This window comes from Cornus florida, unplaced genomic scaffold, assembly GCF_030987335.1.
Source record: "Cornus florida cultivar Cherokee Brave unplaced genomic scaffold, ASM3098733v1 CherokeeBrave_3.0.0_Hap2_Chr07, whole genome shotgun sequence".
Taxonomy (NCBI): Eukaryota; Viridiplantae; Streptophyta; class Magnoliopsida; order Cornales; family Cornaceae; genus Cornus; species Cornus florida.
The window spans coordinates 44070265-44097833 of record NW_026775577.1 but is presented as its reverse complement, the minus strand read 5'-3'; the positions used below and the strand labels follow the sequence as shown (position 1 = coordinate 44097833).

The 27569-nt window shown below is 35.4% G+C and overlaps 2 protein-coding genes across 4 annotated transcripts; one reads left to right on the top strand and one right to left on the bottom strand.

Moving 5' to 3' along the window:
- The first annotated feature begins 789 nt into the window (after positions 1-789).
- On the top strand, positions 790-26393 carry LOC132267118 (ubiquitin carboxyl-terminal hydrolase 17-like). 3 transcript variants are annotated; one of them, XR_009468871.1, is made up of 12 exons: positions 790-1354; positions 6660-7662; positions 7755-7843; positions 9902-9987; positions 10091-10250; positions 10367-10481; positions 10631-10788; positions 12711-12795; positions 12877-13089; positions 13461-13522; positions 13621-14306; positions 25916-26393. XR_009468871.1 is itself a non-coding variant. In XM_059768178.1 (12 exons), exons 3-12 carry the CDS (start codon positions 6790-6792, stop codon positions 14045-14047), a joined length of 2268 nt encoding a protein of 755 aa, XP_059624161.1. In that variant the 5' UTR covers positions 1231-1354; positions 3559-3676; positions 6660-6789; the 3' UTR covers positions 14048-14696. The 3 variants fall into 3 exon arrangements, 2 of the variants coding, with proteins under 2 accessions (XP_059624160.1, XP_059624161.1); XM_059768178.1 differs by lacking the exon at positions 25916-26393 and adding an exon at positions 3559-3676 and having other exon boundaries at positions 1231-1354; positions 13621-14696; XM_059768177.1 differs by lacking the exon at positions 25916-26393 and having other exon boundaries at positions 13621-14696.
- LOC132316637 (protein PELPK1-like) lies at positions 15383-15733 on the bottom strand. Its single transcript, XM_059815109.1, has one exon. It carries the CDS (start codon positions 15731-15733, stop codon positions 15383-15385), a length of 351 nt encoding a protein of 116 aa, XP_059671092.1.
- Positions 26394-27569: the final 1176 nt, after the last annotated feature.

The following is a 27569-nucleotide window of genomic DNA, read 5'->3' as shown; positions in this document are numbered from 1 at the left end:
GCTGAATTGACTTATTTTGGGGATAAACGCCTGAAAAGGGCAATAACACGAAATTACTCTAAAACGAGAAAATAAGATAGGTAAATGTCCTACAATACTCGAACTTAAGAGGTTTAAATGCGCACTTTTCAGTGCTCATCATAATCCCTTGTTGGGTATTGGTTTGTTTGTCAAGAAAAAAATAAAAATAAAAATAATTGTCCAAATTTTAAGTGAAAGTGATTTTTACTTATAATTGAATGTTGAACACTTACAATACAAAAAAGATCAAATAAAATTATTAATTTTAATAAAATTGTAGCACTTAAAATATAGTTCTTAAATTTTCAGTACTTAATTTTCAGTTTATCAAGTAACACTATGCAATTCACTTGCATTACGTTTCGGAGCACCAAATCGACCTTGAATTTGAAATTAAAAAAAATGTAGTTAGCGCTAGGGCTTCAGAAAAATTGATTAATCCCTCTCTTGTTTTTTCCATGTAAATTATAATACTTGAGGACACCGAATTGACCACTTAAAATTTGAAATTAGAAAACATTTAATACAAAATTTGAACTAAAATTTATTTAGTTTCAAATCTATTCCACCAATTGGTGCTCCAAACATAACATAATTAATATTTTTTTGATTTTTTTTTTTTAGTTGAAGACATAATTAAATTTTCTTGTGAGCATGTGATAAAAAACTTGCGGCTAAGTGTTTTTCCAAAGCCAGCCAAACACTGAATAATGGTTGGAAAAGTAAAACCACCATTTTGCGATAAAAAGCTTGTATTTATGCTGATCGCTACAAACAGACAAAGACCAGCAAACAAACACTAGTACTACAGTGATGTCCTAACTCCATTCTCTCTCTTCCCCATTCTCTCTCACACACCAAACACACACATCCATAGCCATTTACTGATCTACGCCACCATCGTTGATCAATCAACAGCCAAATTAGGCAATCAATTGCACATTTTATGCAGAAACACAACCACCACCACCACCACCACCACCAGTGTCACTGACCCTATGCATAGCAAAATAAGGATTCTAGGGTTTCTCTGTTCCGGACTCATCCTCGGCCCCGGTTAGATGCTGTTACCCGGCAGTCTAGGGTTTCCGGGCATCGTATTGGTGTTCGTGTTGAGCATCAGCCTCGTAATCCGCCAGAAGTGGAGGAATGCGGTGGCGAGGAAGGAGGAGATAATGAGGCTTGTGGTTATGGCCTCTGAAGATGCGGAAATGGTCGAGCTCGATTCCGTGGTCGAATACGGCTCGATTCCAGTCGCGAAGCCTTATCAGTGCGCCGTGTGCTATTGCCCTACCACTACCCGGTGCTCGCAGTGCAAGGCTGTTCGATACTGGTGCGTTATTTTGGAATTCTTCTAATTTGAATTGATGCACACACATGCATAATTTTATCTTTTATTATTTTGAAATTACAAATGTTACTGTCAGTTGATGTTCATGTGTGTTAGAGTTTTAGCTGAAATAAGAACAATCTCGATAGTCTGTAGATGATTTCAGACAATAGTGGCGAATGTTTGTTGTGGTTCTTTTTGAAATTTGATGGTTGAAGATTATATTATTTTTAAGAAATGATAGGAAGGAAATGGGATATAAAATTGTTTGTTGCTTGCAGCATGAGTTTCGATCGTCTTCTTGAAAAGATGCATTAGTTTCTATCGTCTTCTTGAGTTTAGATGTGTTATCAAATTTAAATTGTGAAACATAGTCGTGAATGTTCAAGAGTTTTGATGGTATTTTATGGTCCACTGTACATCAATTGGTTCATAATATTATGACTTTTGATGCGGGTCCTTTTTCTATTAGTTCCATATGAATTTCATTTCTACTCGGATTCTAAAGCTCCAAACTTCTTTTGAACAACTTTTGATCCTTCATCCTTGGTTTTTCATTCTTTCATGCCATGTCTTTAATTATGTTTGTGCATCTTTATGATGGTAATAAGCTAAATACTGGGGTTTTAAATACTGGGGTTTTAAATTGTCTCCAACAACGAGTCTGGAGGGAGGGAGTCAGCAAGAATAAGTCTCTTCCAATGGCTCAGCCACAAAGCCCTGAAAGTGATTTTGATCGCACAAATTCAGTTCAAAACCAAAGTATAGTAATCCCAGCCAAATTCATTGCCATAGCTGATAGCTTCGAGAAGAAAGAGCATTCATGGTAACAAAACTACAATACACTGTCCTAACAGTTAAAAGAGTGGCAAAACGATTTTTATTGAAAAGTGGCTCAACCTTTGCATTCTAATTCTTGTTTCTTTAACTTGTTCTACCGTTAAGCAAAGTTTCATCCTTGAAGGCTTAGAGGGCTGTTTTTTTGGCTCTGTGTTGTTCTTTTGGGATGCGTTCCCCTTTTGAGTGCTTTCAATGCATTTCTTACATATCAAAAAAAAAAAAAAAAAAAAAAAAAAACTTGGGTTTTAAATATAATTTTCTCATTTATTTTTCTCTTGGAACGGGTTACAATTGCTTCTTTCAGCAGACTTTAAATTTGTTATTGCCATTTACTTTTTTTTCATTGGCAAGAAGCACAATCACACACCCACTTTTGGCCCTATGGAACTTGAACCCTCATCCTTCTACTTTGGAAGGTGAGGAAGTATCATCAAGCTATAAGGTCCTTGGTTATTGCCATGTACTTAACCTTCTCCTTGTGGAGAAATGGGAGAGAAGATAGAGGGATGGGGTTTCTCTCGCTTTTGGTATAGTGGCCTCTAGTGTGAGGCTCGCATGGAGGTCTATTTGCTTAGTTGTAGAGCGCGCCTCTGATAATGGCTTCATTGTGCCTAAACTGTGAGGATTTAACGCCTCATCCAGTGATGTGGATCATCCAAAGCACATTAGGATGACATACTCCGCCTGTTTGAATGGGGTTTGGAACTAAATTTCTCCTCAATCCACTTCTGCATTTGTCGTATTCGGGAGAGCTTGCTTCGTAGCGGAGCATTTACCAATGCTAGTAGCTTGGTGGGTTGGCTGTAACTAGGGATGGCAACGAGGTGGGTATGGCACCGGTTTGCCTAAACTGATACCCTCCCCCATTTAATTAATGAGAATTCCATACCCGGGAAGGGTTGATTTGTCAAAACCCATACCCACCCTGTTGGAAGATAAGTGAACCCATGCCCACCCCGTTTATGCATTTTTTTATTGTGAGCCTAAGCCCAATAACTATTTGTATAACAAAATAAATAGCAACCCCCAAAAAAATTGGAAGATTGACGTGCAACAAAAAGAAAAAAAAAAAAAAAAAAAAAGTAAAAGCCAATTGGTGAGTAAGTTAGGTTACTTTAGTAAAAACTTAAGATATATATATATATATATATATATATATAATAAAAAATTATAAAAAAGATATATATATATAATAATAAAGAAGTTTTTATTATTCGTTAAGCCTCACAACTGTTAGACTTCCTCAAGAAAACTGCAATTGCAGTTTATCAAACATGTGATGTTGTGGTCCGAATTTGGTTTCGGGTCGTGTTGCGACCTGTTTTCGACTTGACGACCCGTTGATTTTGACTTGTTTTTGGTTACAGGTCGTGGACGCTAATTATTACTCTCTTGTAGCCCGATATATAAGGGAGTTTTGGGTTTGGAGTGGGACATGGAGAGAGATTGAAAATCGCAGAAAAGAGAGTTAGAGCGAGAGCAAAGGTTTGGGGTTGAAATTTGTAATTTCTTGTTTTTTGTCATGGTGAAAGCTTTTGTCGGATCTTCACCGTGGACGTAGGTTTTGCCGAACTACACTAAATCTTTGTGTTCTTTGTTTGTGGTATGCTTATCTTTTCTGTCGCGTTTCTTGGGTTTGCTGCGTTGTCATAACAATCACTCACAAGACCACCAAGATCTTAAACATAGCTCCCAAAGAGGAGTGTTGTTATGCATAAAACTCAGTTGTTCAAATCCGATAACACTTTTCTTTTCAGCATGCCGCTCCGCAAGCAGAGCAAATTAACACCGATCAACATATCAACATAATGAATAAATATATGAGAAGAAGCCATTTGAACCACATTCTACTTGTTGTTCTTTTCCTTTCCTTTGTTGTGACAAGGGGGTGTGCTTATGATTCTCCCTTTTCTACTCTCTGAAGCTGGAATAAGACACTTCTCTTTCCACCCATCGGCATTGCTGCTTCTGCATATGCAATCTTTTTCAAAGAAAGAAAGAAAGATATATTTTATAGATTGTGCAGTCCTCTTTTTCATTTTGTGTTCTGTTTGCATTACTGATTACACTTTGACCCAAAAGAATTCTATTCCTCAAGATAACAAGCTCTTGATGCATTTAAGACAAAATTCATGTTATCTATTTTTAATGAAATGTTTATATCACCCATCAAGAGCTTCTCAAGCTGTTAGTTTCTTGGTTAAAAAACCTTTAGAAGCATAAATTAAATAGGTCCTTGGATTGATGAATGATCGAATGAAAGAACGGCTTATTTACTTTTTCTGGCTAAATGAGGTGCTAATTCTTTTTAATTTTTAATTTTTAATTTTTAATTTTTAATTTTTGATAAGGTTTTTATTTTTATTTTTTTAATTATTATTATTATTTTTTGATAAGTAAAAGTATATTAAAAGTAAATGAGGTGCTAATTCATTAATTCTTTTTCTAGGGTAAATATATTATCCATAGGAGCTTGGTGTCTTATTTCTTTTAGTTGGGTTGGTTTTGGCTTCCTATGTGTGAAGGACTCTTCATCCTTATTATATATAGATGCTTAGTTTCTTTTAGGGATAGTTACACAAACCTACCCTAAGATTAAGCTTAATTACACATGCCTCCCTAAGTTTCAAAAAATTACACCGTCCTCCCTTGAGGTGTTCTCCATCATCACACTTTGCCCCTCTGTTAATGGTCAACCCTGGTCAACCACGAATTTTGATGATGTCAGCAAATTTTCAGTTTGTAGTAGTTGCAAAGACATTTGCACCCTCACTTTTTGATTTAAAATTACTTATATACCCTTAATAGGAAGACAAAAAAGCCTTCCAATGTTACATGTCCTATGTATAGAGATATATATGAACCCTACTTTATCCATCTAACTACTTTCTCTCTCTAAAATAAGGTTTGTTTCTCTCTCTAAAACGTCTTCCTCACCAGATCAATTCAATACTAATGACTCTTAATCATCAATAAGGTCATTTTCATGCATCTATTGGCATAGCTATAGAAAAGAATGAATCACAAAGCAGTGAAAAGTACTTCTTTTCCACCCACTTGCTAGTAAATAGACCCTATGGATATTAAAACAAAATTAATAGAGCAATAGGTATCAGCAACACTATCATTTGATAACTTAATTAGAAACTTTTTATGTTTCATGAGTTCATCTACCTTTGAGGCTTTGAACACTTTTTATGTAAACAATTTTTAACATATGGATAAACATCAATAAAATAAAATTGATTTTCCCTAGAAAGTTTTTTCAATAACATTTTCCCATGAAACCAAACAGTGTATTACATAATTGGGTGGAAAAAAGACTGTCTTGCTGAAAACATTAATCAAATACCCCAAAACTAAAAAAGCCAATCAAATTCGAAGCACACAGGGAGAGAGAGAGAGAGATCTGAACAAAAGCTCTCATTGCTAAAATTTCCTTGGACAAACCACAATTTTTCAATCATCATCATTGGCATTGGAAGATTACAATCACATGAATACAAACCCTTAAAAATAAGTTACGATCCAAAACCAGAACATTTTAGAGGAATCAAGCTCTCGCCTCTGATCTCCCTCAGTGCCACTGTTCCCGGCCTGAACCAGCGAGGCTTCTTCACTCCTCCAGTTGCTTCCTCGGTGCCTTAACGCCAGTGGACTTGCAGGCTATTTGCTTGGTTCGTGCCATTCTTTGATTCTAGAAAGAGAGAGAGAGAGATGAAAGCAGTTGGAGTTTGTGAATGGTGTTCAAGTTGAAAAGCGCAGTGTATATGTATATATATGTGAGAAGAGATAGTGGAAGGTGCTTTTTACTGTTCTGTGATTCAATATTCTTGAAATGGGTTGAGAGACGATTGGTTCTCTCTCTCTCTCTCTGAAATGAAAAGGCTCAGAAGAAGTGAATGAGTAGACAACCTGCCATAAGTTTGTTCCCTCATTTGTACATGGGGTATAATGGTCATTTTTTATAACAATGTGATGATTAGAGAAACTAATATAATAATATAGGTTACTTGAGTAATTTCACACAACACTAATATAAGCTGAGTTCTGTCAATGGGAAGGGAGGTTAGTGTGATAAAAGAAAACTGAAGGGAGCCAAGTGTAATTAGGCCTTACCTCTCCCTTTCTTTTGCGATGATATATTTAGTCATTTATATTCAAAATCTTGTGTGATTGAGAAAAATTCACTCTATTATTTAAAATCTTAACAACATAGTGGCAGTTAGTGTGGATATTAAAGGTTTCACATTTCTTGATCATGCAAAAGTTGGGTTGCTTGAAATTTTGTTTGCTTTATATTTACATGTCCGCATGCTCTTGAACAGCATGACCTTGGTATATTTTAGTCAACAGTCTTTTGTGTTTTTGCTAATTCCTTTATGAATAGTAAGCATTGTTGCTGTCATTGTAAATGTCGACTCTCTTCCCTTCTACAGTATTAATTTCTATATTTGCATTGTTGTAGTTCTAGCAAGTGCCAAATAATTCATTGGAGACAAGGTCACAAGGATGAGTGTCGGTCCCCAGTTACAACTGTGTATTCAAATGAGAATGGTGACTTTGGTGAGAAATCAGCGTCACAAAACCAGTGTGAGATGTATGATAATGATTCTCATATAGAAGGAAAATTTAGTCATTCCTTTGAAGCTCCATCAGTGTTGGATACTGATGATAAAGTTAAGCCTTGTGTAGGTGTCAAGAGAGGGCATATTTGTTCTGCATCTTTGAGGACCTCATCTGCTGCCAGAAATGAATCTTCTGTTGATGCTTCTACCAGTGAGGTGTTTGGGCTGAGTATCCCTGACAGTTCAGAGGGGCATCCTTCTGATATTATTTCTTGTTGCATTACTGGAACTATCACTAATGCTAATGGTGCTGAACTGCCTACCTCGTCATCCTCAGAGTCCACTGCTGATTCTGTAAATCGTATGTCTTGGTCCAGTGAATTAAACAAGATGAAGTCCAGTTATAGCAATGAAAAGTTTCAATCTAGATTGAAAGTATCCAAAACCCAAGCTGTTATATCTGATAATGTCCAACCAACAATCTTAGAAAGTAGAACCATTGATGGAGCTGCTTTATCAGAAGACTTGGTTAAGGATGTTCCCAAGCGAAGGACCATGCCATCCTCAAGCTGCTCAGGGTCATATTCTAGGAGTAATGATAGGGGAAATGATTCTCAACCACTCAAGGGTAAAGAAGTCAGATCTGTGTCAGTGAGTAGTTCTAGTGATCATCCATTGGCAGCCACTGGACGGCATTCAGTTTCCAGTGCAGAGTCTGCAAAATCTGGCAGCGTTCATACTTTGCCTTCTAAAATTGGAAGTATTCCAAGCTTGTCACAAAATGCCAAGAAAGGTTTGAGAACATCTGTGCAAAAAGTTGTACAACAATTTAGAGCCTCGAAACAGTCAAAGCCCTACTTGTTAGGTGTTGGGAAGGATGTTGCTGAAAAATATAATTGCAAGGTTTCTTTACGAATTATGACATGTTATTCCTTCAGTACTACATTTTTCCTTTGTGATATTCTTTTCATTTCATTCTGTTTCCGTTTTCACAGACAGTCTTCCCATACAAGCTGTTCATGCAATTGTATTTTCATGACATGGTGGAATTATGTCCCTTTGGCCTTGTGAACTGTGGGAACAGGTAATATGGAGTTTTGTAAGCTTATAATGGCTGCAGATAATAATTTAAGTCAGAAATGGTTATTTTGCTTTCGTGTGTTAGAACTGGTCCATATATCTTCTTCTTGAAAGGCAAAGCAGCTGATTATCCACCTGTTTTGGAGTTATATCTTTTGTAGTTTCTCTGTAAAATAAGTGTTTCTGTCAATCTAGTTTACTTATCTTTTGAACTCTGAAATAAAAAACATTGTTGGTTGGAACTTGGATGATGTTGTCTGTAGTCGTTGGGCACACTCTGTTGGTTCTCCATGTGCCATGTGAAGTATATATATAATATATCTGTTAACTATTTTTCTTGAACTTATAAGAACAAATGAAGAAAGAAAGAAACCAGGAAAAGAAATGAAAGAAGGAAAAAATAATAAGTTCACTTCAGCTCATCTCTCTGTTATTTTTAATTTGTTCTGAATAAAATAAATTACTGCAATGATATGTGATACATCTTAGGAGAGTTTCTCTACAGGTAAATAATACTGCAAGATAATGTAATATGGTATATGGCTATAAGGGTTGTGCTGTTTGCCATAATTGTGAGATCATCATCATGGCAACTTAAGATAAAGTATGAACTGACATTGGGCCGTGGGCACCCAAATCATGGCAAAAGAAAAAAAAAATGATCCTTGTTACATTGCATTTGGCAATGGCTTTGTTGTTCATTGGACATTCCTGTTGAAAAATTCTCTTACCGTATGCATGATACATGTTTCTTGCCACAATTATATATGTTCCATAAGAATTTAACATCAGAGATATTTACTTTTGATCAGCGAGCTGATGTTGATAATTTAAAGGAATAGCGTGGACTTTGAGTACATAACTCTTTATTCAACAGCCTCCCAACCAGTTAGTTACTTGATGATGTTCTTCAATCTATTCAAGTCAGTTGACAATTCTAAGAACTTTGCTATTTCTGCAGGATTTCACAAGTCTCTTGCCCCAAACTTTGCAAGTATATGTGTTTCATATAGTCTTTTTTAGTTGTTTCACCATCTATTCTATGCCTTCGCATGTTTGTTTTTTGTGTATTGTTATCTCTTGTCAACTTGCCTAGTGTGGATAGAGCATCTACATATCTCTCTTATCTGTTTTGTGCATTTAAATTTAAATAATACCCAAATACACTTTGTGAGTCTATTAGTGTAAGAGAGTGTTCATCTGTATGCACATTACACGTGTTCCATGTGCGTATGTGCTGCTTACAGTTGATTTTGAAATGGGTTAGGAGGGCTTGTGTTTAAAAATTTCTTCTTGTAGTTTCATCAAGGTATAGCTGATAACTTTGGCTGTTTTTTATTTTACTAATATTATTATTTTTTTCTGGTTCTAAGATTCTTCCAAATATAGCACAAATTTTCCTTTGCCTTGGCACATATTCCTGATTAGTTAATGAACTTCTACTTTATGCGAAGCTCACACTTGTGAACCATGAATCTAGATCTAGGCTGTTAGAAGCTCATAGTTGCAATGAATCTAGCTCATAGATGTATTGTGTGAGGCTCACACTTGTGAAGCATGAATTTAGCTCTGGGCTGTTAGAAACTTGTAAGTTTTGTGTTTTATATGACTCCATAGTTGATTGTATTGTGATAGAATACCAAAATAATTTGAGTATTTAAGATAGTGAATTCTCGGTATAGAATCCTAATTACGGAAGCTAGTCTAAGTCGTAGCACAGTGGTAGAAGTGTTGGTAACTTGGTATGACATCTAAAAATGAGTGGTGGTGTAGGGGTTCAATTTTTTTCCAATGCTAGTAGAATCTTAAGTATCGGCTATCATAAAAGTTCAACTGAAAGTACTTCTGTGAATTGAAAAAAGTGATCATCCATTACTTTTTCATCACTTATCCCAAATTTACCCTCCTATCTTCTTTTATCTTACTGCTGCTTTGTGATTCCAAAGTTTTTGGTATGTGCTGAAATTTATCCATTTCTATTCTTAATTTATTTTCTGTATAATAAGAACACAGAAACATATTTGTATTATCTATAATGTGACCTTTTTGGAATGTTCTGCAGCTGTTATGCTAATGCTGTGCTTCAATGCCTCACATTCACTCGGCCTCTGGCTTCTTATCTTCTTCAAGGACTCCACTCAAAAAGATGCAAGTTTTTGCTTATGATTCTTTCACCTTTTCAGAACTTGTTCGGTTGTTGGGATTGCGTCTGATGTCCATCTCATGTTACAATTTTCATTTTCTACACCAGGTCAAAAGGAGTGGTGTTTCATCTGTGAATTTGAACATCTAATACTGAAGGGGAAGGAAGGGAAGTTTCCACTATCTCCTATTGGGATAATCTCTCAAATACAGAAGATAGGGAGTCATCTTGGTCCTGGGAGGGAAGAAGATGCCCATGAATTTTTGAGGTGAGGCAGTTCAAAGTACTCTAGAGCTGATTGGTTGAATTTTTATTGCTTTATGTAATTATTTTTATCTTCACAATTCACAAATGTTTATTACGATTCAGTGAATGAGATGGCAGGTGTGTTGTTGATACAATGCAACTTGTTTGCCTTGAGGAAGCAGGGGTGGTGGATCCATTGGCAGAAGAGTCAACTCTAGTGGGCCTGACTTTTGGGGGTTACCTTCGGTCTAAGGTAGTTCTTGGTTTTAATGATTCATTGGTCTTCACGTTTTTATAGAGTTGATCATCTTTTTTAAATATAAAAGTTGTTCAGATGTCAATAATGGCATTCCTCTATGTGAATACTTGTATTAATGATAAGTTTATGATTGAGAATCTTAGATAAAGTGCATGAAGTGCCTAGGCAAATCTGAACGGTTTGAACGGATAATGGATCTAACTGTTGAGATAGATGGGGACATTGAAACTCTTGAAGAGGCTCTTGCACAATTCACTGCTACTGAAACCTTGGATGGAGACAATAAGTACTGGTGCAGCAGGTTGGTTCATTTGCCTTATTGTTTCACGGTTGATAACATTTTGAAGATCTTTTGAATGCATTGGCTTCAAATTTTTTAGGAAGAGTTTAATATCCATCCTCTACTTTTTGTTTATCCAATGCGCTATGAACCACACCTTAACAGGATCCTTTGCACAATTCTTTTTCTTAACATGCCAAGGAAACTATTATGTTGCCTTCTTCGTTTTGTGATTCCTGAAATCAATGGCCAATGCGGACACCTCTCAGGTCCATAATAATACTGCTTCTCTCTCTCTCTATATATATATGTGTGTGTGTGTGTGTGTATGTCTCCTCTATTGAGAGGGGAGAATGGGTCACTCACAGTCACAGCTTACATGAGTCTCAAACTAAAACCTGCATTTGTTTCCTTGTCATTGATTAAGATTTCTTTTCAGAAGCCTTCACAGATTCCATTGCTTTCTTCGAAAATCTATTTTCCACTTATGAATTCACATTAAACGTTAATTCTCCCCATCGGCAAGGGGAAATTGTAAACCTCATAAAAGCTAATTTGTATCTCAACTTTTCATAGAAAACTCATTGTTGTTATTTTGCTTGTAACTGTATCACCCAGGGTTTGTAACAAGAATCCTTCTGAGTCACTGCAGCCCTTACATTGCCATATCCTCAATCTAAGCATTTAATATCCAATGCTATTTATTCTTATTTTTGTCCATTCTGGCTTTTTTCATGATATTATTGTGGGAACTCGTACAAGCTTTCATCTTCTTGTTGGCACTCATGGATAGGTCTATCATTTAAACACATGAACAGTCTTGATTAGCACTTCCTTTTTTTTTTTTTTCATAAGTGATTAGCACTTCCTTATTTCTCCACCCACTTGTTCTACATTGACATTTTATTTGCTTTTTATATCTAATCTTTTTCATTTCTACTATTGAAACACCCTTATGGCCTTATCTTGGCGAAACTTCTGGATGTATCACTGCTTCATTTGAGCATCATTGTCATTGGTATTGCATAAGTCAATTCACAATTGGAGTGTCTTTTAGATGCAGTTGTCAGATCACACCTGAAGCAATCTCTTCATCAAGCATCATAGTGAATTGGTTGAGCTTTTCTATTGACCCATTTAAATTTATAATCAGGTCAAATTAATAGCACTAATAGTCAAGATGGTAATAATTTTCTTCACTTCATGGGTTGTGGATTTTTCACCATGAGACTTAAGTAATCATTCTATAAACTGAAACAAACAAGTCTCTGTATCATTTATAGGATATTCCCTCCTCTCATTCAATCTATTTTATCTATCAAGCAACTGCATGGTTGATATATTGTTGGAACGCTATATTGATAGTATCATAGTGCACATTACTATGCTCATTCTACTATATAAATTACTGTGCAATTGGAGAGATACCTTAATATGGATAGGGGTGTTACAAAGGAGCTCTATAATTGATGCTGTACCCATAAACATGCTTACCCAGTAAAAAGGAGGGAAAAAGAAAAAAAAGAAAAAGAAAAAGAAAAAGAAAAACATAAACTACTTTGATATCTGATTTATAAGGAGTTTTTATTGCAAAGCCTAATAGTTTGTACAAGGCATTAGGAATCGAAATTACAGTGTAGAGACAGTATAGTATGTTTGGGATCCTTCTGGAAAGAATACGAGTGCTAACCAACTATACTGCAGCTTTCATGCTAAAATGACTGATATTTTCCTTCTGTTGTATTGCATTTTAATTTTTATGAGACATATGTAGTGCCTTTGGCTCTGACCTGCGAGTTGCAAAACCTGTGTGCATCTTATCTGCTGCTGGCTGTATCTCTATTGTTCCTGTTTTCTTATTTGGAATAGTCAATTGGCCCATCCTGCCCGTCCGAATTTTTTGGATCTGTGTGGGAAAAATTGACTCACTCCTTATTAACCAGATGTCGTTCTTATGAGAAAGCCAAAAAAACGTTGACAATAATGGAGGCACCTAACATCCTTACAATTGTTCTAAAGCGGTTTCAGGTAATTTTTGATGATAAGGTGGATGTTGTGTTCTTCGTTTATTTTTGGTTTTAATGCTTCCTCTACCATCCATACTTGCAGTCTGGTAACTTCGAGAAGCTGAATAAATTGGTTTGCTTCCCTGAGGTTCTGAATATGGCACCATATATGAGTGAAACGAGTGATAAATATCCTACATACAGCCTTTATGCTGTGGTTGTTCACTTGGATATTATGAATGCTGCATTATCCGGTCACTATGTGTGTTATGTAAAGGATTTCCAGGGGGAGTGGTTCAAAATTGATGATAGCATGGTATGTTCCCTGTTTGTCTCAAATACATATGCACAAATATTTCTCTCTGATAATTTGTGCCCGACTAATTTTGTTTCTTCTGCTTCATTCAGTCTAGGGAGGATTTATTTTATTTTTATTTTTATTTTTTATTTTCTGGCCATTGAACCTCCTTTAGTTTTAGATATTCTTTACATTAACTTGTTAGGTATAAACCACCACTATCTCAAAAGAGACGGACTTTGATGATCTATTGTCTTTATTTATTATTGTACTTTTGTCTTTGGATTGGTTAAAAAAAATTTGTAGAACCTGCTTGAGAGCTAATGTAAAATCGGCTTAGTTTGGATTTTGGACTTGATGATCGAATTGCATTCTATTGTTTTGTTTAGGTAATTCCTGTGGACTTGGAGACTGTTCTACTAGAAAGGGCGTATATGCTCCTCTATGCAAGGTAACAAGTCTTGAATTACAGTTTGATTCAAAATTTTGATTACTCGAGATTTGCTTGGGCATGAATTTTTAATTTTTTTTGGCATATTTACTTCTTAGGCACACTCCTTGGGCCCCATCATTGTCTAGGAACACCAGTGTCTTGTCAGATGGGAAAATCAAGAGGAACTTGGAAGCTGTTCCTTCTTGTAACAGTAGAAAGAAAAATAATTCCAAGGCGAGATCCAACACCGTGGATTCTTCAATGCTACAACCAAGGCTTGAAAATTATCCTTATTGGATGACTCTAGGTGGCCATACCAGCAATCAGTTTCTGGATCCAGAGGATTGGAGATTCCACTTAATGCGTAGAGTTCCTACAGTAGATTTATCTAGTGATAGTTCTTCCATTTTCAGCAGCTCAGATACTGGTTCTTGTAGTACAGAGAGCACCGGGGGTTCTACAAGTGCTGAGGACATCACTGGCTACATTTTTGGTGACGTGTCGCCGAGTTGGTACTTCCCTAGTGAGCCTTCATTGGACTAGAGTGTATATTTATCCGTATGTCCTTGTGGATATCAAAACTTCAGTGCAGATTCTGCAGAGGTAACCGGTGTGGAGGACGCTTTCTTCTTAAGGTAGCAGCGACAGAGACATTTGGAAGGAGAAGTAAAGTCTCCATTGTACACTGACACAACTCAAAATTATGATAAGTTAAGGGTTTGGTTCAGTTTTCTAAAAACAGTTTTCAAGAACTTGGAAAACAGAAATCTGTTTTAAGAAAACTATAAAAGACAAATGGCAGGTATCTGAAAACAAACATTTTTAACTGGGCTTTTAGAAACTGTCAACCAAGCAGGCTTTTTTATTTATTTATTTTTTTTTATATACAGTTATGTGAGAGAAAACTGAACCAAACAAGCCCTAATTTTCCAGTTTGGTGGTAAGTAGCAAGTAGTTGGGAATCGGGGTTTGAGCAGCAAGGCTGGGGTAACCTTTCAGTATGAACTATGGCATATTTTTAAGAAGATCTGACAGAAAAAGACCAGCTCAAGCATTTTATTGAGGTTTGAGTTGGCATATATTATAATAGGATGTTAATTTTTAGGAATTGTTGATAAATGCTTATTTTTTTTAATTTATTATTATTATTATTTTTTATCATTTTTACCTAGTGTGATATTTCATGCTCTGATATCCGTTTCCTCTTTTATTTTCGTTTTTTTTTTAAATGTGAATTCGTGTTGGGTTAGTGTTCTGATTCCAATTCAAGGTCCATTGAGCTCGAGGCCAATTTGGTTTTTAGCCTATTGAGCTAAGCCATTGGGCTCGTGGCCAATTTGGTTTAAGCCCATTGAGCTAAGCTCAGATGATGACGTCGAAGCTTTATTTATTTTTTTTTTTTTTTCTAAGTTGGTATTCAAAAACACATGCTTCCATTGAGACTGGAACTCCTAACTTTCTCTTTTGAGCAGTAGGGGTTTGGTATTGCTAAGTCATTAGCGTGTTGGTAGCTTGATATTATTTCAACCATTGATTTTTGCCAAAAACTAGCATATAAATATCCCACTTGTCAAGGGATTATGTCTTTTTTTATTTTTATTTTTTTTAAACGTTTCGATTTCGATTATGAAATACAGCATGGTGTCTTGAAAAAAATAAAAAATAAAAAAGTAAAAAAATAAAAAAATAGTTTATTTGATCAAAACTTTTCCAATAAAATTCATGTCGAACAAGGAACAACACCTCAAGAAACAATGAAATCTGAGCGATGTGTACATAACAACTCAACTCTCACTCCTTGAGCCAACTATCAACTCACTTTATCTAGAGTACATCCATAACTAACAAGTGATGAAAATGGTAGCATATCAGAGGCTATTAATTGGCGGATGGGGGTGGTGAGAGGAGAGGAATTGTGGGCATGGTGGTCGGAATGGTGGGCAGTGAAGTAGCTGGCAGAGGAGGTAGTGTCACCTTTGGAATGGCAGGCATGGTTGGCAATGTCGGGTTTGGCAGAGATGGAATTTGGGTGCTTGGCAATGTGGTTTTAGGCATGGCCGGCAATGGAGGCAGCACGGCCTTAGGCAGAGGTGGCATGTTAGGCAGTGTAGGTGCTGCGGTTGGGGAGGTTTGCAATAGGTGAAGACGACCTGCCACGCCCATTTGGATATTTGACAGTGACAACACCACAATCAAAGGTAAAATCAAGAAATGCTTAAAAGAGGCCATTGACAGGTGCTGAATTAAATTACTCCAATTTCAGGGAAAATTGTACTTCCAAGTTCTTCTAAGTTGAAGAACTACTTGTATTAGTGGTTATTTATAGAGAACATTAGTGAGAAACTCTGAAGATTTGATATGACGACCAATGTGAGTTTGATGAGATGTGGTTAGAAAAGGTATGGAGGAACACTGGTTTGTTCACCTTCCAAACTTTGACTCATCTTCCAAAACAGATGGACTAGCTCACACAACCCATCGCTTTCAATATTTAAGCTTGATTTGCAGATAGTTTCATGGTTGGGTAGGTAAGTATATTGGGCATTAATCAGTTACCTAATTGGTAGAGCGCCGAACTTCCTTAACAGATGTACTCGTAGTTGAATCCCTCCTCTCTTTGCTAGGATTAAAAAAAAAAAAAAAAAAAAAAAAGGGTTAGATAAGGTATATTTACTTGTGATGGATTGTAATTCTAATTGCATAAAAAAAAACGTAGTTGGTGACTATAGACAGTTCATATAACCCTAAAAAAAAGAGCAAATTTTGGCTTGGTAAGAACTTGAGTTGGTGGCTCTAAAGTATCATATTTATTATTTAAGCCTTCACTTCTTTCCCGGGAGGGTGTGAGAGTTTCAAGTGACCAAAATTTAATTTAAAATTAATATTCAACAAAGTAATTAAATAATTGTAAATTCTAAAATCTCTATGAACATAAAATTGACACTTAAAGAGATAAAAATAACAATTTTCAATTGAACTTTAGGAATTCAATTATTGATAGGTGTATTCAAACTCCTAAAACAATATCAAAATCAAGACTATTTTTTTATTACATTAATAATATTTTATTTATTTATATATTAGAAAATTATTTTTATATTATTTATAAAATTAGAAAAGATGTGGAGACTAAATAGACTAAATTATTTATATTTTTTATATATTTACTTTATATATTTTCTTGTCTAATTAGAATCACTAAATTATTTATTTATTTTTATATATTTTCTTATCTAATTAGATTTACTTTTATTAAAAAAACTCTATTTATTAATTTGAGTTTTATAGAAATTTTTCTAAAACACCTTATATTAATTTTAAAATAAAAACTAAACACAATAATATACTGAAATTCTTTATAAGCCAAATATTTTGTTGATGTTCAACCGATCTGAATATATTTTCTTGTGGATATACATAGGCATTATAAATTTGCCTTTAAATTTCTTTAAAGTATGGAAAAATTGGAAAGTAAGGTTTAATTTTTTTAGACGAGATTCTCATGTAGCTGGAAATATCTCCTTCCATATATGTATATTCTGAGATAATATGGTAAAGATTATTATCTTACCATAATAATTTGTAATTGGGCGGTTTCACTTCTTTGTGATTTAAAGAATTTAAAGACAACGTATGCATTAATTTCCTCCCATATCTTAGGTGTTAACATCTATTTAGCACAATCTCTCATATAAGTAGGATGTAGGATGTGCAGAAAAATGTACAAATAAATGAGCAAAAACACTCAATCTTCATGATTTTGACATTTTACATGCAATTTCTCACTAACTTTCTTGGCATGCAATACTTATTTTGAAAGCCAAGCCAGCATGATTTTGAAGCCCCATTGAAAGATGGACCAATGCTCTCCTTTAGCTTTTAATTTATTATATATATATATATATATATATATATATATATATATATATATATATATATTTAACGATTTTGAGTGAACTAAATTACATGACTTGCTATTGTGATGTAAAGGGAGTAAAAGGAATGGTTCGGACATGTCCAGGGTTCGACTTCCTAAAGCTTAATTATGGTCCTTGACTAATCTGGTGCTGTAACTATGAGGCCAATTACAGTATCCCCAGTTTGTTACCTTGGAGTGGGTCCAAAGGGCCCTGCCCAAGGTCTCAAGTAAATCAGAAGACACGTGGATAACAAACAATTTGCAATTTGTCAAATGCAGCATATAAAATAATATTATGTGGATAAATATACACAATTCAGATGATCTTCAATACTTAATTTCTCTTGTAAATCAAAAACACGCATATATATAATAGAACTTACCTTTGAGGCTTCAAATATATATATATATATAATTTTTGGGATCAAAACTCAAACTATATGCCCCCATCCTGTTGGTTGTGAATGTCTCTATGAGTCATTATCTGGAACTTCTAGCGATGCGTTCACCTTTATCTCACATGCTGCTTCTTCTTCTTCTTCTTCGTTTTTTTTTTTTTTTTTTTTTTTTTTTTTTTTTTTGACTATTCCCCTTGATCAGAAACGTGTGAGAATTTATTCATGTCCAAGTCGGAGAACTTTAACTAATTCCTACGGACCATATGTTAAAAGTGAGCTCAACGAGAAGAGAAATCTGAAAAATAAAATCTATATTTAATTTATTGTAACTTTCAAGTCGACATCCACTTCGGATATGGCCCAGTGAGTAAACGCCCATGTTCTTTGTGGCTAGTGTAACGGGTAGACACTTGTCCATTTATGCTTACCCCATCCAAATCTAATGTGGGACAAATCTCATTTGTAACATTCTCTCCCACCCGAACATGCGCAACTTTGCCTCTGATACCAATTGTAATGGGGGCGCTTGCCCGTTTGCCAAAAAAAACTCAAGCAGTGACTTATTACTAGTATCAATTTATCATAAAATTGGAAAAATTAAATAGAGTTGTAACTACGATTTTCTAAAATAATTGCCTTATTGTTAAAATGTTACTATTTATAATTAAAATTATTATACTCAATTTAAACTTTTTTACAATATATATTTTTATACAATATGTTCATGAAAAATTAATAAATTACTTAAATAAAAAATACCTTCTTATTCATGCAATATTTTCATGAGAATTAAAAAATTACTTAAATTGTTTTGAAATTTTCTACTAAATTTTTTTATGTACACAATTAATTTTAAAAATTAAAGGTTTATGCAAATTTAATAAAAAATATGTCATCAAATAAGTATGATTTTTTTCCATAACTTGTTTTAATAAGAAAAAAAAATTAATTGTAATTCAATAAGAAAAGGGTATTATGAACATTGAATGAAAATTAGTCTAGACATGGAGACATTTTGTAATAAAATGTGATAGTTCAGGAGGTATTATGTATAAAATATACTTTAAGAGGGTTATTTGCAAATTTTAACATAATTCAGAGGGATTTCTTGCAATTTACCCTAATTTATATTCCATTTAGTACGTACCATGGTTGATCTGTCCATTTCTTCCGTCGTTTTCTTTTTCTTTCTTCAGTCATTTTCTTTCTCGATAATTCTTCAATGGAAATGAATATTTCTAAAGAGATTAGTTCAATAACCAAGACCAAAAAAAAAATGAATTTCATTCATATATATCACACAGAACAACAATATTACACAACATTCTTAAAGAGAATACAGTAATACTAAAATGACTCCACAAACCTATGAAAATGAAACCTCACACACCTTGTAACTACAAAAACATAAATGGATGGACTCACTCAGGCTACGAAAATATACTTTTTGGCATGCTCTACAGCTCAAGAGCTAGTTGTGGGATGGAGGTGGTGAGAGGAATGGGATTGTTGGGATTGTTGTTGGAATGGTTGGGATTGAAGGAATTGTGGTTGGAATGGTCGGAATAGTGGGCAATGAAGTGGCTGGCAATGGAGGCAGTGACACCTTTGGAACTGTGGGCATGGTTGGCAATGTTGGCAGCGCGGCGCTTGGTAGTGGTGGCAATGTGGTCTTAGGCAGTGTTGGTAGCGCGTTACTTGGTAATGGTGGCAATGTGGTCTTAGGCAGTGTCGGCATGGCAGGCAATGGAGGCAATGTAGCTTTAGGTAGAGGTGGGATTGTTGGCATTGTAGGCAGTGTGGGTGCTGCAACTGGAGATGTTTGGAAGAGGAGGCGAGTTGCCAGGCTCATATGGATGCTTGAAAGTGATAGTACCGCGATCAAAGATAGAGCGAAGAAATTCTTGAAACAGGCCATTGTTTGATATTAGCTGAAGGTTTAAGGAGTTGGGTTATCGTTAATTTCAGAGATAAATGAACTATGCTTTAGGGTTGTTTCTGTTGAAGAATGTTCACAGTTGAAGAACTACTTGCATTAATTAGTGGTTATTTATAGAGAACATAAGTCTGAAAATTTGATATGACCAATGTGAGTTTGATGAGATGTGGTTAGGAAAAGTGTGGAGGCGCACTGGTTTGTTCACCTTCCTAACTTTGACTCATTTTCCAAAACAGATAGAACTAACTCACACAACCAACCCATCCCATTCAATTGGTATGCTTGGATTTGCAATTAGTTTCATGGTGGGGTATATTTACTGCGTGATGGATTTTAATTCTACGCGCATAAAAAACACTAATGTTATATTTGGAAGCATCGAATTAGTGTATTGAACTTAAAATTGGAGGAAGTTTAGTTCAAATTTTGTGCTAAATTTTTTCGAATCTAAAATAACGATTCGGTGCTGTCAACCATAGCATAAGTAGTACTTTTTTTTGCTGTACATGTAGAGTTACATTCAAACTCCATTCATTGAACAGGCCTCATAGCCTCAGTAATTATTTTTCATGGAAGGTGCCATTTATAAGTAAATGATTATGCCATTTATTTATTTATTTATCTTCAAAATTCTTGCTAATTAAGAATAAGGAACAACATTTAGTTTGGAATCTTAAGGGTGCTTAAGAATCCTGCAAAAGAACAATTAGCATTTAAATTCAAATGGATTTTCTGTGTTCGCAATCAATATTCTAATAGAAATTAAGAATGGTAAGGGTCAAATTTTCATTTATTTATTACTATCTTGATAAATAACACGTCCACCTAATTGCCTCTACGTGGACTTATTATCGACTTTTTACTTTGAAAGGAGAGAAAGTACTATTAAATTACACCCTTTGATGATAAGGATCGATTTAGATCGGTTACTTTTGTAACCGGAGTACTGCGATATTATTTCTCTTACAAAATATTTGTCTACCGTATCTTGTAAGGCAAATATGTAATGGGCAGGAAATCAGAAGAAAAGAAAAAAAATATTTAATAAAAAAATATGTAAAAATTGCTTTTCCGATGCCATTTTCAAATTTGAGTTTTTAGTTTTTATTTTTTTGAAATTTTGACCTCACAGTGACCTCACACAGCTGATGTGGCGCATTTTATTGATCTAATGTCATTTAGAGCATGCTGGGCTAAATTGAAACAAGTTTTTATGGACTACCAACACTCTATTGTGCATTAATAGCACTTTTGAGTCCATTGTTTTTCTGCTAGGACTTGAAACGAATCTATTTTTTTCTTTATACACTTATGCTGCATTTGGTGTGCAGGAATGGAATGGAATGCAAGTGGGAATGGAATGAGAATGGAAATGGAATGGAATGGTCATTCTCATTCTAGTGTTTGGTTGGACCAATTTAAAATTTAGAATGGAATAAATTTCTAATTGAATTCTCCAAAATATCCCTCTTAGTAACAAATAAATTAAATTAAATTAACAAAATGATATTCTCTAATAATTTTTAAAAAATAAATGGTGGCAGTGGCGGTGGTGGATGGTGGAAAGCGGTAGTAGTGTAGGTGGTGGTGTTGGAGGCGGCGGTGGTAGCAATGGTGGAAATTGGTGGTGGTAGTGGTAGTAGAAGGTGGCAGTGGTGTTGGTGGAAGGCGATGGCAGTAGTGTGGTGGTTGTGATAGAATGAGATAGTGGTGTAACTATAGTGGTGGTGGAAGGTGGTGGTGGTGGTGGTGGTGGCGAAAGGTGGTGGTGTTGGCGATGGCGGAAGGTAGTGGCGGAAGGTGGTGGTGGTGGCGATGGTGAAAGGTGGTGGCGGAAGGTGGTGGTGGTGGAAGGTGGTGGCGGTGGTGGAAGATGGTGGCAGAAGGTGGTGGGCGATGGCGAAAGGTGGTGGCGGAAGGTGGTAGTGGAGGAAGGTAGTGGCGGCAGTGGTGGAAGGTGGTGGTGGTGGCGGTGGTGGAAGGTAGTGGTGGCGGTGGTGGTGATGGAAAGTGGTAGAAGGTGATGGTGGTGGTAAAAGGCGATGGCGGCGACGTTGGTGGTTGTTGAAGGCAACGGCAATGGCAATGGTGGCGAAAGGTGATGGCGGCGGCGGTGGTGGTGTAAGGTTATGGCGTGGCGGTGGTGGAAGGTGGTAGTGGTAGTGAAAGGCGGTAGCAGTGGTGGTGGTAGAAGGTGGTGGCAGTAGTGAAAGGCGATGGCGGCCGTGGTGGTGGAAGGTGGTGAAAGGCAATGGCAGTGGTGGTGGCAGTAACGGTGGTGAAAGGCGGCGGTGGTGGTTGTGGCAAACGGTGGCGGTAGCGGTGGTGAAAAGCGGTGGCGGTGGTGGTGGTGGAAAGTGGTGGGCGATGGCGAAAGTCGGTGGTGTTGGAAGGCAGTGGTAGTGGTGGTGTGATGGAAGGTAATAGTGGTTTTTAGACTTGGAATATGAGAGTGTTTTGGGAAATCAATTTTTTTAAATAAATTACTTGGGAATGGAATGACCATTCCATAGGTTCAGTTGTGGAATGGATTTTCATTCCCAGGAATGAATTTTCATTCCAATTGAATGGCCATTCCAACTTTAAGTAGCATACCAAACAAAGGAATGGTTGGAATGGACATTTCATTCCATTCCATTCCTGCACACCAAATGTAGCATTACAGAAAATAATAGAATGATAAATTGCATTATGGAGTGAGAAAAATTAATTAAATCTAGTATGAGAAAGTAGTTCCCTCTTCAACTGAACCTAATCTTATTGTATGAACCATATCCATATGGATAGAAAAGTGAATTATTGGATTAAGGGTTCTACTATTTATTTATTTATTTATTTTTTTGATACATCCCAAACTTTTTATGGCTTTATTTACACCTTATATCACATGAATCATAAGAACTGAAAGGAAGCAAATTAGATTACATTGAATGACAAGAATTCAAGTTCATTGCTGATTGGTTCCATGTTTATGAAATGAAATGAAACTTGACCCACACTCTTTTTTAATGGAGTATTCTTTCGATTAATTCATAAAACTTATGTTGTCAAAAAATTTCAAAATCGACGTCCATACTCAATTTTATATGGTATAAAAGAGAAATGGTCCACAATTAATTATTATTATTATTATTATTATTATTTTTTTTTTGGGTACAAAAATTCTTTAATTCATGAACTTGAGAAGATTACTTTGAGTCGCCAATACAAAACTCTCAAGTTGGACATCGGATTATTGATTTAATAGACAAAATAATTTATGTTTTGAAGAAAATTCTACTGGAAATTGAAGCCCTTCATGATAAGCTTTAGAGTTCAGGCTGATTACTAGACTGTTAAGGAATAGACATTTCCATATAATTGAAGTTGTTTTTTTTTTTTTTTTCCGGAATGTTTATTCTTGATAGATCTTTGAACTTTTCAAGACAATTCTCAACCACACACATGATACATGTACACATTTGATACATGTACAATAACAGATACATGAATAAACCCAAAATGCATAATGAACATGGCATTAATTTAATTTTAACACACCCCCCTTAATGCCATGTTGTGACACCCAACAATTCTCTAAAGTATTCAAACTTATCTCTTGGAAGTGCTTTGGTGAAGATGTCCGCATCTTGGTCTTCGGTCTTGCAATACTTGAGCTGAATCTCATCCTCTTCTTTTTCTTCTTGAATTTCTTCCTTACCACTTCTTTAATTTCATTTTCAAACCTCTTTGGCTCAACAACACAAAAATTGCAACTTGCATACACATCACGAAGACTTTTCATTCTTCTTGGAGTTGAACTTGGAGATGAGGAATTTGAACTTGATGGTGAAGTTGAGACTAATTGTGAGTTACCAATTTGGAGACATTTCTTGTGGATCTTTAAGAACATCTTCATTTTCATTTTCTTGATTTTCTGATTCTTCATTGAAAGTGATGATTTGAACTTGAACTTTCTTCTCTTTCCAATCCCAAGCAGCCTTTTCATTAAAGAGATCATCTTCACAAATAATCAATTTATTCTTCTTCAAATTAAAGAGTTTATAGCCCTTTGATTTTGAGCTATAACTCACAAAGATGCATTTTTCACTAGCTTCATCAAGTTTGTGCATCATTTCTCTTGAAACAAAAACAAATACACCCAAAAACTTTCAAGTGATTCAATGATGGCTTCCTTCCACTCCATTTTTCAAAAGGAGTTTTATTCTCCACTGCTTTTACTGGACTCCTATTTATCAAGTAAACAGCCGTATACACGGCTTCACCCCAAAATGATTTGGGTAGCCCCTTCTCATGAAGCATTGATTTTCCCATCGCAACAATTGTTATATATTTTCTTTCTGCCACTCTATTTTGTTGTGGAGTGTACCCAACCATTAATTGCCTCTCCAAGCCAATATCTTCACAAACTTTTCAAACTCATTTGAGTTGTACTCTCCACCTTTATCACTTCTTAACACTTTGATAAGATGGTCACTTTGCCTTTCAACAAGCTTTTGAATTTTTTTAAAAATAGAGAACACATCTTATTTTTCTCTTATGAAATAAATCCATTTCATTCTTGAAAAATCATCAATGAAAATAATAAAATACTTGTTACTCACATGAGTTGGTGTTGTCACTGGTCCACACACATCGGTATGAACAAGCTCCAATGGTGCTTTAGCCCTCCATGTCTTCTCTTTCGGAAATGACTCTCGATGATGCTTACTAAGAGCACAACCTTCACAAACTTCTTTAACTTCTTGTATTGTTGGCAGCCCATACATCATGCTATTTTGTTGTAAATTTTTTAAGCTTTGGAAATTCAAATGCCCAAGTCTTCTATGCCAAAGCCATGACTCATCAAGAACATCCATTTTCAAGGCTATATTTTTTTAACATGAAAAAGTGAGAGGAAAGCTTCTATTTTTCCCCATCTTGATTTTTGCCACAATATGATTTTGTTCCCTTTGTCAAGAATTTTGCAAAAGTCCTCATTAAAATGAATGGAGTACCCATCCTTTACAAGTTGCCCAACACTTACCAAATTTTGCTCCAAATCCGGAATAAGTAACACATCTCATATATGCTTTCTTCCTTTCTTTGTCTTTATGGCAATGGTACCTTTTTCCTTTGCTTGGACCAAGGCACCGTTTCTCATCCTCACTTGAGAATTTGATGAAGAATCATCTCCAAGAATATTTTTTTATCTCCAGTCATGTGGTTACTACACCCACTATCAAGAAACCACCCATTATCCTTTTGTTCCAATACCGTGTGACAAGCATAAAACATGCTTGCTTCACCTTCTTGCCTTTGGAAAAATTAGCTTGTTGATTTGTTTTCAACTGGCAATCTTTTTGAACATGTCCAAATTTTTTGCAATTGAAACATTGAGGTTTTTTCTGAAACTAACAATCTTTGTCAACATGGCTACTTCTCTTGCAAATTCTACATTTTTGTTGAGTGGACTCTATATTTCCACTTTTCTCAAAAATATTTCTTCATCTTCACATACTAAAAATCATAATTTTCCCTATAAAAAAGGGGAAGTGCTAATTAATGAGCACATTGGTTTTGATTATTTGTAGTCGTCATCACGATCGATCTTCTTCGGGGTTTGTTTTCCCATTAATAAGTTTCACGCCCAGTTTGCTCTTGATTGAAATCAAGCTCTTGATTGAAATCAAGCTCTGATAGCACTTATGTTGGCTGTAGTTTCAACTAACTAAATAATTTCTAAGTGAAGAGAGGAGAAGAATGAATGGATCAACAAATATTATTCTATATTGTATTGAATTCTTTGTTGTGTTGATATATCTTAATAACAAATCCCTCACACTATATATACTATTCTCTAATATACACATGATACATGCACTCACTTGATACACGTACACATTTGATACATGTACAATAATAGATATATGAATAAACCCAAAATGCATAATGAACAAGGCAATTATTTAATTTTAACAAAGGTCTACTAAAATTTAATTTTTTTTTGGGTTCTCTCAATTTTATGTAGAGATTCTTATAAAACGCGTAATCACCAACTATTGTTATATATGAATGTGGATTCTATTTTTGTATATAAATGTTGGATTGAATTTTTATGCAGCCATCAGTGTGAAGTATGAAGTGCCCAAATTTTAAGAAAAGACAAATGGTAGGTATCTGAAAACAAACATTTTTTAACTGGGCTTTTAGAAATTGTCAACCAAGCAGGCTTTTTTTTTTTTTTTTTTTTTTTTTTTGGTATATACAGTTTTGTGAGAGAAAACTGAACCAAACAGAAATCTGTTTTAAGAAAACTATAAAAGACAAATGGTAGGTATCTGAAAACAAACATTTTTTAACTGGGCTTTTAGAAACTGTCAACCAAGTAGGCTTATTTTTTTTATTTTTATTTTTTTTTTTTGTATATACAGTTTTGTGAGAGAAAACTGAACCAAACAAGCCCTAATTTTCCAGTTTGGCGGTAAGTAGCAAGTAGTTGGGAATCGGGGTTTGAGCAGCAAGGCTGGGGTAACCTTTCAGTGTAAACTATGGCATATTGTTAAGAAGATCTGACAGAAAAAGACCAGCTCAAGCATTTTATTGAGGTTTGAGTTGGCATATATTATAATAGGATGTTAATTTTTAGGAATTGTTGATAAATGCTTATTTTTTTTAATTTATTATTATTAGTATTTTTTATCATTTTTACCTAGGGTGATATTTCATGCTCTGATATCCGTTTCCTCTTTTATTTTCCTTTATTTTTTGAATGTGAATTCATGTTGGGTTAGTGTTCTGATTCCAATTCAAGGTCCATTGAGCTGAGGCCAATTTGGTTTTTAGCCTATTGAGCTAAGCCATTGGGCTCGTGGCCAATTTGGTTTAAGCCCATTGAGCTAAGCTCAGATGATGTTGTCGAAGCTTGATTTTTTTATTTATTTATTTTTTCTTAGTTGGTATTCAAAAACACATGCTTCCACTGAGACTGGAACTCCTAACTTTCTCTTTTGAGCAGTAGGGGTTTGGTACTACTAAGTCATTACCATGTTGGTAGCTTGATATAATTTCAACCATTGATTTTTGCCAAAAACTAGAATATAAATATCCCACTTGTCAAGGGATTATGTCTTTTTTTTATTTTTATTTTTTTTAAACGTTTCGATTTCGATTATGAAATACAGCATGGTGTCTTGAAAAAAAAAAAAAAAAAAAAAAAATAGTTTACTTGATCAAAACTTTTCCAATAAAATTCATGTCGAACAAGGAACATCACCTCAAGAAACAATGAAATCTGAGCGATGTGTACATAACAACTCAACTCTCACTCCTTAAGCCAACTATCAACTCACTATATCTAGAGTACATCCATAACTCACAAGTGATGAAAATGGTAGCATATCAGAGGCGATTAATTGGCGGATGGGGGTGGTGAGAGGAGAGGAATTGTGGGCATGGTGGTCGGAATGGTCGGCAGTGAAGTAGCTGGCAGAGGAGGTAGTGTCACCTTTGGAATGGCAGGCATGGTTGGCAATGTCGGGTTTGGCAGAGATGGAATTTGGGTGCTTGGCAATGTGGTTTTAGGCATGGCCGGCAGTGGAGGCAGCACGGCCTTAGGCAGAGGTAGCATGTTAGGCAGTGTAGGTGCTGCGGTTGGAGAGGTTTGCAGTAGGTGAAGACGCCCTGCCATGCCCATTTGGATATTTGACAGTGACAACACCACAATCAAAGGTAAAATCAAGAAATGCTTAAAAGAGGCCATTGACAGGAGCTGAATTAAATTACTCCAATTTCAGGGAAAATTGTACTTCCAAGTTCTTCTAAGTTGAA